At 40.5% G+C, this 14,161-nt stretch overlaps 1 protein-coding gene across 1 annotated transcript in view; it reads left to right on the forward strand.

Moving 5' to 3' along the window:
• Window positions 1-2,518, forward strand: part of LEMD3 (LEM domain containing 3) — an 86,920-nt gene extending 84,402 nt beyond the window's left edge. Inside the window, exons 12-13 of the mRNA XM_043967380.1 lie at window positions 66-144; window positions 347-2,518. Of these exons, the coding sequence (XP_043823315.1) occupies window positions 66-144; window positions 347-510 (243 nt within the window). The 3' untranslated portion in view covers window positions 511-2,518. The remainder of the gene's footprint in view (window positions 1-65; window positions 145-346) is intronic.
• The last annotated feature ends 11,643 nt before the right edge of the window (window positions 2,519-14,161 follow it).

The raw sequence follows: 14,161 nt of genomic DNA on the forward strand, positions 1-14,161 counted from the left end.
ATGTATCCATTTCATTGATTTGGCATAATGAAATTAAACTGACTGTAACTATTATTTCATCACAGGGTTGTGTTTATGTTAAATGTCTATCTCCAGAATATGCTGGAAAGGCTTTTAAGGCATTACATGGCTCATGGTTTGATGGTAAGAAATTTTTTTAATCAATATTTTGAAAAAATATGTCTTTATCTATCAGAATCACTCAGCATTTCAAATGAACCTATTTAGATGAATATTATTATTCATTTACACTTGAAGGTTATGCATCTTTCAGTAGCTTTTTTTCTTATAAAAGCTAAATATATTTCTTCTTAGAATCTAAAACATTCTTTGTATTTTGCAACAGGAAAATTGGTAACAGTAAAATACCTACGACTAGATAGATACCATCACCGTTTTCCCCAAGCTCTCACTTGCAACGTTCCCTTGAAGCCATCAAACAAACATATGAACTCTATGTCTCATCTCCGTCTTCGGACAGGCACAGCTAATTCTCAGGGAAGCTCCTGAGAGAGTGTTTCTACCACTGCTAAGACTATTATTCACAGCAGGAAAATCCCTGTTTGGCTGCCGGTCTTCCCTTTTTTTTTTTTTTTAAAAGCTTTTTTGTATGTAATATTTTCGTTGATGAACACAGGTCTGCTTGAATGTTCCAGAAATCTTCAGTTTCCAAAGGGACTTAGAATAACATTGAACAAATAGAACAATTACTTCCTGTCATTTGGGGAGCTCAAACCAATGCATTTAAAGTTTTGCATGAGGAACATTGAATTTATTAAACATTTTTCATGATGGTGGTTGTGCATTTGCACCAAGAAGTGTTTTAATAACCACATAAAAGCATGGTGAAGAGAAGACTTCTTGCATTTTTATAGTTTCCTGTGAACTAATGTTGTGAGTTTTTGTAACAAACCACCTACATGGTTCCTGGTGACTGATAGGTAAAACTGTTAATTTCAGAATTTAATCTTAGGTTTCTGTTGCTATAAGAGATTCATTTGCTGCCGCTGGAATATGGGGGAATTTATTTGGCTTTAGTGGTTGCATATTAGTGTGAAGGGATGCAGATATATTTAAACTGGTTTTTGTATATACATGTAAATGCTGGTGGTGGCAAAGGTCCTGTTCTGTGAGGATGTCTGCATTAATGCAGTGAATAAGCTTCCTATTTTATTCATAACCTAATGTTTTATATTATATATAAATATATATAAATATATAGGCTGTACCATCACTTAGGTCAATCAGCCAAACACCTTAAAGTATTAGATACCAGTTTAAAATATCTTTTATAGGTTTTATATAAAATGTCTGGCTATGATTTTGTGTGAAAGTTCTGATACCAATTGTAACAAATTCAAATTTATGTAAGCAATAAAGAAGCAATTGGCAGATACTGGAAAAATATTTTGTGAAAAGCTGTATTTATTATAACAGGACTGTGACAAAGAACCATTGGGATTGAGTTATTCTCCCAATCTATTTATAATTTAATAAAGTCTTAACCACCCAGTTATCTGTAAAGTTGGAAGCAGTGTACCATTTTGCAATAAAATGTACATTTGTTTGACAAATAATATTTGCGATTTTGGGTTTGAGGGCTGGAATTATAGTAAATGTACAAGTGACAATTACTTTGTGCCTCAGTATTAAAATTCAACTATTGATAAGTTATTTTATTACTGTTGATAATTTCTGAGTAAGAATGATTGCTGAGCAAGATTTAGTTGTATTCTTCTGATTGGCTCTCTTTATATCCTGTTGATACAGCATATTTATCCATTTTTCAAAAGGAATGCTGCATAGATAGCAAGCCTGGAAGTACATGAGTTCTAATAATTTTTTTTTTAAAGCTCAGTTTTTTTTCCTGTTTTTGTAAATGTGTTGGGTTTGCAGCATGAACTTGCACAGATAATGCACGTTTTCTGGTGAAGTAAACATGATGCACACTTCTGCAACACAAAACCCTCTTGTGCCTTACCTTCGTGCTTTTGTGGGCACCATGTTTATGAAGAATAAAGGTGGATTTGTTAACTGAAGAGAATACATTTAAAATTCTCAGTTTACGTCTCAGATGCTAAAGTGTGAAAATATAAATATATAATATATAAATTAACTGATCTTGCTGTATTTTATGTGCATCATAGTGATTTGTTGACTTGAGCTTAGTGACCCCATCTTGTGACCTGTTGCAAGAATGAATGTAAAAATAGCTGTGGCATTTTAAAAGGTCGCCTTTTGATGCAGATGCATCTTTCCCTTGCTTCTAAAATATATTTCATGTAAACATTGTACATTTATTATTGTAATATGTACTATTATGCCGAATATTTTACCTACAACTGTTTAAGCTGACCAATATCCCTTCCTGCAAGACAGATGGGAATGTGTATAATAACCTAGACATTTGAGACGTTCAGATGTTTGATGTAATTTGTCACTTGTCCTGTTTAAAAAAAACACAAAACACAAAAAGAAAAAAAACTCTAATTAAAAGTTTATTAGGGGTTTTTGCATATGTCTGGCCTTTTAGATTTTTTTAAAATTGCCTTGTGTCTGTCTCTCTTTTTTTGGTGAAAAATGATAGCTTTTGTTAAATTTCTCTAGAGATGTCGGTCAGTGATTCTTATGTTGTCTAAACAATTCCTGTGGTTCTTATTAGTGAGTTATTTCTCCTTTTTCTAGGTGAGGATTATAAAAATTCTTTAAGGACTTAGGGTCTAGATTTTATTCTTCAATGGATAAAACAGTCATATGGGCTGAGGATGGATAGTAATTATGTTCCAGGAACTACAACTCTTGTATTTTCAGGGGGCAGGGGATCCCAAGTAAACAATGGAAAAGTGTTCCTCTCCCTTTTCTCTCCTTCCCTTGGGACATATCTGTTACAGGATGGGTACTAGAGATACAAACACAAAAAAAGACTTGTCTGTCTTCAAGAAGTTTATTTTCTCTTGGGGGAAATAAGCACACACAACAGACAAAGTAACTTCAGAGGGTGGGGACAGCAGGGAATCAGAAAAGGCCTTTAACAGAGGGGCATGAGTCTTGCATTGTTAGGAAGAGGAGACAGTGTGCTGCCAGTATGTATTCAAAAGAATGGGATGAAAAACAAAATGGGATGTAGAGACCATCCTGCCCTTCCTCAGTATCAGGAAGTTAGATGTCGAAACCGTCTAGCATGTACAGCTCTCTGGTTTCTTACTGAAGATTTCCCAGGGCATTATCCTCCCCAACCCCACTCCTATCCCCCACCCCCAACCTCCTTTTCTGCAGAAATGAATAATTGCTCTTCCTTGTCCTGAAATGAAGATTTGTCTAGAGACACACAGCCCGTCAATCAATCAATCTAGACCTAAACCTTTAAGCCCTAATGTCAATATGCTCTGTTTCTATCCTTAATTAGGTGAGCACTGAATCCGTTTCCCATTTCCACACTTCTGTACCAAACTGTTCCATGTTTGGAACGTAGTCTCTCACCTCTGTCTTTTTTTTTTTAATTGAGAGGCAATGAGGGTTAAGTGACTTGCCCAGGGGTCACACAGCTAGTAAGTGTCAAGTGTCTGAGGCCGGATTTGAACTCAGGTCCTCCTGAATCCAGGGCCAGTGCTTTATCCACTGTGCCACCTAGCTGCCCTCTTACGCCACCTAACTGCCTGCTCTCACTTCTTTTTTTTTTTTTTTTTTAAGTGAGGCAATTGGGGTTAAATGACTTGCCCAGGGTCACACAGCTAGTAAGTGTTAAGTGTCTGAGGCCGGATTTGAACTCAGGTACTCCTGAATTCAGGGCCGGTGCTTTATCCACTGCGCCACCTAGCTGCCCCAACTCTATCTTTTAACAAGCCTTCAAAGCCCAGCTCAGGTCACTTCATTGTCAGCGATGAGTACAGAGGAAAGAATGCAGATATTTTCTCAGGAGGTTTTGAGATAAAGAGAAAGTGAGAAGAGGAAGCTCAGCAAATGGCCATAATCATCTCAGTAAAGGAAGAGGTGATGAGGGAGGAAAGGTGCTTTGGAACAGCTTGTGTTGGGGAATCAGTTAGAAGGATAAATTGGGAGTAGAAGTGTTGTCTTGCAGAAACCAGCACCCAGTTGAGGTTGGAGGAAATCATAGAGAACTCAATCAGTTCTGTCTTGGAGTTCCCTCTTCCAGCTCCACCTTCAGCAGCATCTTGAAAATCAGGAGGAAGTATCCAAGGGTCGTTGTTGGACAGAAGTGGACGGGACCAGGGGCCAAAGGATCCAAGAGCAAAGGACAGTGCAGAGCTGAGATCAGGAGAGAAGATAGTGATGTTTGAGCTGGGGTGATGGTCTGGGAGATTTCTGAGAAGTGTTGAGAAGAGAACTGGCAAGAATGAAGCACGGGTTTTGAAGGGGCAAGGTTCAAGGAGAGACAGACTCTTACAAGGTTATTTTTTAAGTCGATGTTTTGGAGGTTGTGATTGTCAAGTGCAGCAGCATTTGTGGGTGATTTGGAGATCAAAGGTATAACCATTCCTGGGTCAGAAAAGCATCTGCCAGAAAATAGTTTATTATGCCTGTGTTCAAAATGATGATAAAACAAAGGACACATCATTTTCAAGTATGCAACAGTTCTGATGAGATGGTCAGAGTTATTCTGGTGACTTCTCAGTTAATCATCTTAATAAAGAGCAGCTAACAACTGAGGCCTGCACCTTCTTCAGATATCACAGGTCTGTCTTTCTAAGACTGGTATAAACCATCTAAAATCCATCTTAATCCAGTACTGCTAGTACCTATCCCACTAGTCCTACCGAGGCAGCTTAGGTGGTGCAGTAGATAGAGCCCTTGCCCTGGAAGACCTAAGCTCCAATCTCCTGTCAGATATGAGCTAGTGTGACCTCCCAGGGTCACACGAGTTAATATTTGTAAAGCACCTAGAACAGTGAGTGGCATATAATAGGTGCTATATGGATGTTAATTTCTTATTTGCCCAAATTGTTGTTATAGCCATTGTGCACAGTCACTTGGTGTAGCTGAGGCAGAGTGGAGGATGTCATGGGAGTTGAAGTTTGAGGAACTGAGAGTTTAGAGTGTTTAAAGATACATGAACATGTATGTTGATGTTTTGCCTGACTTTGCATTTATAATTGATATCAAATTGCTTGCCTTCTCAGGGAGGGAAGAGGGAGAGAGAGAATTTAGAACTCAATTTTTAAGACATTTACATGTAATTGGGAAATATTTAACAAAATAAAACTATACAGTATAAGAAAAAAAGAAAGATTTGTATGTTGAAGTCTCCTGCTATAGAGAGGAGGAGTTGGTGTAGAAAGGATAACACTGATCCCTGATTGAGAAAGGAGAGAATGTTCTGAGGTCTGATAAATTCCACTAGAACTTTGAGCAATGAATTTGAATGGAATGAACTTCAACAGAAGAGAAGTAGCTGAGTGATAATGGCAAAGGGAGAATACAGAACTAGCTAGGGGACGAGGGTTTGAAGCAATTTGGGTGGAAAGACAGACCTGGGACATCCTGAAGCTACCTCCTCTCCCCATCCTCGATGATGAAGGAGTAGAGTAGAGCTGGCCCAAGGAAGTCCTCCTCCCTCATGCAGAGCGGACAGGCCTTGGGATGCCACTTCAGAAAATTTGTGGTGCGCTCCTTTACACCATCAGAGGTGAGTACTATGGTAGTGAAGGAAGGCCCAGACACAGTCTTCTTGAAGAATGTGGCTACCATGTGGATAGTTGAATATTGTCTCTTCCTTTAGAATGTGAGCTCCTTGAGGATGAGCAAGAAGCATTTATTTTGCGCTTACTATGCACTGGGGATACAAAGAAAGGCAAAATGCTTGACTGACCCAAGAATATAAGAATTTGTCTGGTGGGACATGCCAACAGCTTAGTGCCTAGAGAGGGAGTGGAGATGGTCCTGGGTGGTGGGAATGAAGGAGAGGGGAGGGATAACTGTGGCAAGGGGCCGTACTAAGGGTTATGGAGGGCTTCTTAGAAGAGGTGCCTTGGATTCAAGAAGACCTGAATTCAAATCCAGCCTCAGACACTTGACACTAGCTGTGTGACCCTGGGCATGTCACTTAACCCTCAATGCCCCGCCAAAACAAAACAAAAGGTGCCTTGTTCCTCTTGTGCCATTTGTCCTACCTTAGTTAATGGCTTTGGGGAAGAAAAATTGTATTTGATTCAGTATTTATTAAGTACCTATTGTGTGGAAAAAAAAAAAACTCAGGCCCTGGGGATGCTATCAAGATAAAGATGATAATGCATATCTGGGAAGATGATCATTAAAACAGATGAGAGAGGCAGCACAATAAAAGTAATGTTGGACTAGGAACCAAGAGATTGGAGTTCTGGTCCCCATTTGGTCAATAGTTGTGGTCTTGGACAAATCACTTTACCATAATAAATGGGCCTTTGACTCTCCATCCACTGTTCACTACACTCTTTATTACTTTCCATCATGTTTTCTCCACTTCTCACCACTTTACACATTTTCTATTCTCCTGTCATTCCTATTTGTCTTTCCTTATGGGGGCGGGGAGGGGGGGCTAGGCATTTACAGAATACCTACCATGTGCCAGGCACTGTGGTACATACTTTTTACAAATATTTTGTTTGATTCTCACAACTAACCTGCTGGGAAGGTGCTGTTAGCATCTTCCTTCTTACAGTTGAGGAAACTGAGGCAAACTGGTTAAATGGCTTGTCCTGTGGTACAATAATATATTTTTAAGCTATCTATATATTTTCTTTGTAACACAATAGATATTTCCCAACAAATAGCCGAGTAATCTCCTTTAGAAAAGACAGTCCTTGACAACAGCTAAATTATTGTTAGCAGGAATCCTCACCTGTAAAATGAAGAGGGTAGGTTCATTAAGCACCTACTATGTATCAGGCACTGGGCTGAGCACTTTACAAATATCTTATTTAATCCTTACAACAACCCTGAGAATTTTGGGTTAAGGGTGTTGAGGATACATCAACACGTATGTTGAAGGCCCAATCTTTGTGGACAAGAGTTGGTGCAGAGAAAACCATGAGCCAGGGAATAAACTTGAGAAAGGAGAAAGAATGTTCTGAGGTCTCATAGATAAATGCTTCTTGGGCTTTGAGTGATAAATTTGAATAGAGTGAACTTCAACAGAAGAGAGAGAGGTGCTAGTATTATCATCCCTATTTTGCAGTTGAAGAAACTGAGGCAGGTAGTAGTTAAGTGACTTGCCCAAGGCCAACACAGGTAGTGAGTGGCTGAGGCTGTATTTGAACTTTGGTCTTCCTGATTTCAGACGCAGTGCTCTATTCTCTGTGTCATCTTCAGGCTAGACAGGGCTTCTTAAACTTCCACTTACAACTCCTTTTCTTTTTTTTTCTTTTTTCTTTTTTTTTTTTTTTTAGTGAGGCATTTGGGGTTAAGTGACTTGCCCAGGGTCACACAGCTAGTAAGTGTTAAGTGTCTAAGGCCGGATTTGAACTCAGGTACTCCTGACTCCAGGGCCGGTGCTCTATCCACTGCGCCACCTAGCTGCCCCTACAACTCCTTTTAACCTGAGAAATTTTTATACAATACCTGGCATATAGGTATATAAAATAAGTATATATAACTTTTTACTCTTGTCAAGTTTTTTGTGACTGCATACAGGGTTGCTACCCACAGTTCAAGAAGCTAGGGCTAGATCACCTCCAGGGTCGTTTTTAGTTCTAAACCGGTGAGAGTAGTAAGGACCATAAAGGATTGGCTGCCATTTGCATTCTGGTATAGCTTTGAGCATGCTTCTCCATGTTTGCTTCATTTGCCTCATTGTGTATGCTCTTTGGACTATTGGTTGTTTCTGAATCACTAGTCTTCCCATGGCTCTCTGAATTCTTTGGTTTTTGTCCTTTCTTTTGGTGTAATAATATTCTGTTAATAGACTATATTTTGTTCAGCTGTATCCCAAACTTGATCATCACTTATTCCACTTTGAATATATTTTTTATTTTCTCAGTTATCTGTTGTGAAGGATTTAATAAATTCTTGTTGGATTGTTCTGAATATTGCATATTAGAAAGACCTGAGTCTTTTTCTAATAAGCAACAAACTCAAGGAAAAACAGCCAAATAGAGTTCAGAGGTGTAAAGAATTCTTTGTTTCAAGTCAGTCATTTACTTTTGAAAAATGTAGCTGCTTATTTATCCTGCCCCATCTACATTTAATATTTGGATTTACATTTTGGGCTCCTAAGAAAAAATTCAGAATGAATTCCCTTACACTTTAATTTTAAAAGTAGAACAAAACAAATAAAACTTTAGTAAAAACTCTTTTGGTGGGACTTACACATAAGAGATGTTTAGTAAGTACATACCAGACTAGTAACATAGCAGATAGCAGCTAGGTGGCAGATAGAGTTCTGGGACTGGAGTCAGGAAGGCTCATTTTCATGAGTTCAAATATAGCCTCATTTACTTACTAGTTGTCTGACCCTGGGCAAGTCACTTCATCCTGTTTGCCTCAGTGTCTTCATCTGCAGAGAAGGAAATGGCAAACCACTCCAGTATCTTTGCCAAGAAAACCCCAAAAGGAATCATGAAGACTCTGACACTACTGAAAACAACTAAAAAACACAAATATTAAAAAAAGGGTGGAGGGGGGACGGGGATAAGGTTAGTCAAATTGCACTTGACCATTACTCCAAGTATGTCATTTTACAGTCACACTTTTAGAAAAAAAGCTATACCAGTTACTTCAACTTTCTTGCCTCTTGCTCACTATTTAACCTTTTGAAATCCATCTTCTGAGCTCATCACTCCAACCAATGATTTGTTGTCCATCTTCCTTTCTGATCTCTGCAGCATTGCACCATTGATGACCCTCTCCTTTTGGATAATCTCTGGGTTTTTCGACACCGCTTCTTTCATCTTCTCACCTGTTCTTGACCTAACTGAACAACCTGGTGCTTCCCAGTATTTGTTTTGTCATCATCCATGATTCTACTCCTACCTATGGGTGTAACCCAAGTCTCTGTTTTGAAGTCACTAGTTTCCATTTGTTTAATCTTAATTCGTAGGCAATTATTTTCTTCAGAGAGCTTTTCCATTTGGCTTTTCAAGCTGTTGATTTTTTTTCTCATGATTTTCCTGCATCACTCTCATTTTTTCCTCTACCTCTTTTACTTTATCTTCAAAGTCCTTTTTGAGTGCCTCAATGGCATGAGGCCAATTCATATTTTTCTTGGAGGCTTTGGATGCAGGAGCCCTCACATTGCTATCCTCTTTTGAGGGTGCACCTTGATCTTCCTTGTCACCAAAGAAACTTTCCATGGTCTGTGTCTTTCTCTGTCTAATCATCTTGCCCACCTATTCTTGACTTTTAACTCCTTAAAGTGGGGCACTGCTTCCAGGATGCACTATCCCAAACTTCAGGGGGTCCAAGGTGGTACAATTTAAGGAGGGGCAGGTTCTTCACTTGCCTGGCCCGTGCTGTGGTCTGTAAATAACCCCAAGCCTACTTGCTATCCAACCAGGAAACAAAATTTTGTTTTGCTGAGTTAATAGCTCCTGCAAGCCTGCGCCCCTCCCCTACTTGGGCCACTGCCACTCAAGCCTATTTCCTGGTTCCCCACCGGGGTAGAACAACTGAATTCCACCTCAGCTGTAGCAGAGACCCCTGTATTCTCCCCCAGCCAACCACTCAGCTCTCTCACCAGACCGTGAGCTTAGTTCCAGAAGATGCAGTGCTGCAGCTGATTCGGAGGCTCTGGGGGTAAATTTCTTTGGTGGTACAGCCTGCCTGGGGCTGGATCTGTTGCACGTGACTGCGGGGTTGGACTACGCTCCCACCCCAGCACAGCAATCCCCTCGTGCTAAACTTCTAAGCTGTCTTTGTCTAGAAAATGATCTCAGCCTGTCATTTTGTGGGTTCTGCTGCTCCAGGAATTGTTCTGTGGCGTTATTTGGAGATTTTTGGAGTGAATGTGTCAGGAGCTCTGAGAGCTTACAGCCTTCCCTCCACCATCTTGGCTCTGTTCTGCCTCACAATATACAAGTCTCTGTTTGGTGCTCTTTTTTTCTTTCCACATCAGAAAAAGAGCTACATTTTCCTCTGTGAGATCATCTGCTCCCATGGGTCGCATTTTCACCTCTCTGAGGATGATCTCCAGACATATAGATTTAGCTCTAGTTTCTCTCCTGAGCTCCAGTCCTAAATCACCGAATGCCTACTAACATTTCCAGCTGGGTGCCCTATAAATGGCTCAAACTCAATATGTCTAAAAGGGAACTCATTAACTTTCCCCTGGACCTCCTTCTAACAACTTCTCTATGTCAAGAGCATCCCCATACTTCCTTGGAGTTATCCTTGACTCATTACTTTGATTCTCTTTGTCCCCCTTCTTTCTCATATCCAATCATTTTCTAAATCTTTTCCATTCCTACCTCCACAACTTAAACGATACTATAGCCAGCATTTATACGGTGCCTCCTATGAGCCACGCACCGCCATGTTAAGCACGTTACAAATGTCATTTGATCTTCACAACAACCTTGGAAAGCAGGTGCTGTTCTTATTCCCATTTAACAGATGAGGAAACTGAGGCAAACAGGTCAACTTAACCCAAGGTCACACAGCTAGTTAAGTGAGGCAGAATTTGAACTTGTCTTCCTAACTTGAAGCCCAATGTCCTATCCAATATACTACAAAGCTGTCTATAACATCTCCTACTTATTAATAATCAATAAAAATTAATCACTTAATGTGTACCAGGCATTATGCTGAGCACTAGGGAGATAAAAAGAGATGAGAGTCCTTTCTCACAAGCTGCTTACACTTTAATGGAGTTCTAAGATGTCTCTTAGACCCCTGCCTTGACCCCCTGTCTCTATCTCTTCTGTCTGTTCTCTATCCTTCCCCCTGCCCCCAATGATATTCCCAAAACATAGGTCTGACCATGTTCCATTCCTGGTCCAAAGCTTCAGTAGCTCCCATTTGACCCCTAGGATGTGACACAAATCCCTCTATCTGGAATTTAAAACCCTTCTCAATCTAGCTCCAGCCTTCCTTTCTAAGGTTATTGTACAAGGCTCCCCTTCACTCATTTTATGTTTCAACCAAACTATCTCACATGTTCCTTATCCATGACATTCCATCTCCCACCTATTTATTTTTGCACAGCATTATGCCTCACCACCATCCCTCCAAACCCACAATTCCTAGAACACTCTCCCTGCACTTCTTCCTCTTAAAGTTGCTAGCTTCTTTCGAATTCAGGTCATATACCCTGGTCTGCAGGAGGCCTTTCCTGATCCCCGCAAGCTTCTGGTGCCCCCCTTCTTGAAATTTGGGGGTTTTATTTTATTTCATGTTTTATTATTTATTATATTTCATATATATTTTGAATTTACTTATAACTCTATGTTATTAAAATGAAGCATCCTTGAGAGCAGAGACTAGTTTTCTGTCTTTGTCTCCACAGCACTTAACACAGTGTGGCATATAGTAGGTGCTTAATAAATGCTTGTTGATTGACACAAGGCAGGTTTGGAGGTAGGTGAACATGACAGGGTTCCCTGGCTCAGAGAAACTCTGATCCCAAATCCCCGATGAAAAAGGATCACTTTCTCTTCCTCTGCCACCCTCCAGAGACTGGCCTTGTGGCAGTCAGATTTCCTGCCCTTCCTCTTCCCCAAAAAACAAAAACAAAACGACCCCAAAACTTCTGGCCTGAGCATGAATAAAATACTCCCTCCCCTTAATTTGTAGTTAGAGTAAAAAAGATTTCCTGATCAATTAAGAGAAAAAAAAACAATCAAAACACTGGTGTATAGAATTCAAGGCTGTCACATTCAGCATGATGCAGAGAATTTTCAGTTAACTGTCTGACCCTGTCTGTGAAATTCTATTCTAGATCTTGACCTATTTCAAGAATCAGACTGGTGGTATCCTAGCAACCTCATCAGCCCGGAGTCGGCTGATACTTTCCTTAGGTGAAACTCATCTTCATTTATCAAGCTCACTGGTATCTCAGCCTATTGCACAGGGTCCCTAAAGGCTTTCTTTCATGTGGAAGCCTCTTCAGCCGCTTGTGGTTTCTTATGCAGCACTCAGGCCTTAAATCTACCTTTCTTGCTTCAAAGATAGGAGCTTGGTAAGTTCTGGCCTTCATTGAGGTCTGTGGCAATTTACCAGGATCTCTGGATGTCAGCCTCCTCCTTGAGCTAGGATGACTCCACAGCCCCTCGGGTCCACTGAGCGGTTCACACATCTCTAGGTTAACCGGACGTTCTGTCAGTTTCTTATGGTTCTTAGGGAGTTGATTCAGTTTGTCTCTCCTCCCTAAATGGTAATCCAAGGTTCTATTTTACATACCACATACTTTAAACACTTGGTAATAAAATAGTCAGCCAATTTCCACCCACAGTAAGATAAATCAGTTCATCAACAAACATTTATTATTGTGCTAGGCAGTAAAGATAAAGAAGTAAAATAATAGACTCCTTGACACCAAAGGACTTAATCTAGCAGGTGAGAAAATCTAGGTGAGAAAAAAAGTGAGTGTACAAATAACTATTATAGGAATTAGATTACAAACACAAAGGAGAGGGCCAAATAAAGCATGAGGGGCCATCTGTTCCAAGGCATGGAGATGGAATGTCATTTATAAGAAATCCAGCAGGCCATTTGATTAGAGGGTAAGAGTGTATAATAAGTCAAGGAATATAGGCTGGAGCCAGATTGTGAGGGACTTTAAAATGCCAAACAAAGGGGTTGGTATTTTATTGTGGGGGCAAGAGGGAATCATTGGACTGTGAGCAGGGGGGTAATATTGTTGGGCCTGTACTTCATTAATAACTTCTTGGCAGCTGTGTCGAGGATGTATTAGAGAGGAGAGAGATTGGAGACTGAGAGGCCAATTGGGGTCAATTGCAATAGTGCTGACGAGAGATGTCTGGTCTCTCTTGCTCTTGATGGCTCTCGCTCTCTCTCATTCTCTCTTGGTATTAAGTGACTCGCCCAGGGTCACATAGCTAATAAGTGTCTGAGGCCAAATTGGAATTCGGATTTTCCTGACTCCAAGGCTGGTGCTCTATACACCGCACAACCCACTGGCCCTCGGCTTCTCTTAAAAGAGGGTGGTGATCAAATGAGTGGACAGACAGAAGGGGATGAATGGGAGATGTATTGTGGAGGTTAGAGAGATCTGGGAAGGATTGGGGAAGCAGTGTGGATCAGTGGAAGGGGTGCTGTCTTTGGAGTTTGAAGACCCACATTTGTGAAATAATGACCAAACTTAGCCTAGAGGGGTGTGTGTGTGTGTGTGTGTGTGTGTGTGTGTGTGAGACAGACAGACAGACAGAGACAGATGGGGGGAGAAGAGGAGGAAGCAGCATCAAAAGAAGACAAAATAGGGGAAGGGAAAAAAAGGAAAGGATGAAGGGAAGGAAAGTGATGGAAGGGAGGGAGTATTCACTTCCTGTCCTTCATGGGGGTGGGGGGGATGGGGACATGGTACCAGCTGTAATGTTGAGTTTGCTTTATGTGTTGGTTAGTTTTGTTGAATTATTTTTCCTTTCTTCTTACTCTTTGGGGAGGAGGGGGTTGGGAGGAATATTTTGGAAAATGTAGGTGATGCAAAATCAAAAGATAATTAACAATTAAAAAAACAAAAATAGGGAAATTAAGAAGAGGGGTGAGGTTTAGTGAAAAATATGAGTTTGGTTTTATATATATTGAACAAATATCTCCAATCTATCTCCTATCCACTCACACATTTTAATACTCAGTTGGAGATGTATAATTATCCCCAATATCTGCAATATACTCCCTTCTTACCTCCACTTCTTAGATTCCCCTCCTTTAAAGTTCAGTCCAAGACTACCTCCTCCAGCAAAGCTATCCCGTATCTCCCCAGTTATCCTCCTCTCCAACAAACCATATATGTCTGGTCCAAGGCCACATTGGGATTTGAACCTAGGGCCAGACTCCAAATCCTGGATTATTTCCCCTTCTCCCCACATTGTCTGGTACATAGAAAGCCTGATGAGGGTGGGAGGGAGCAAGGTTGGGGCCTCACTTCCTCAGTCATGGACAACGGGACAAGGCAACACAAGTATAATGTAAAGAGTCCTGAACTTGGCATCATAGGACCCACTTTGAAACCCAGCTCTGTGCCATACTACTTTTCTGACCTTAGGCAATCAGT

Source organism: Dromiciops gliroides, chromosome 5 (genome assembly GCF_019393635.1).
Source record: "Dromiciops gliroides isolate mDroGli1 chromosome 5, mDroGli1.pri, whole genome shotgun sequence".
Taxonomy (NCBI): Eukaryota; Metazoa; Chordata; class Mammalia; order Microbiotheria; family Microbiotheriidae; genus Dromiciops; species Dromiciops gliroides.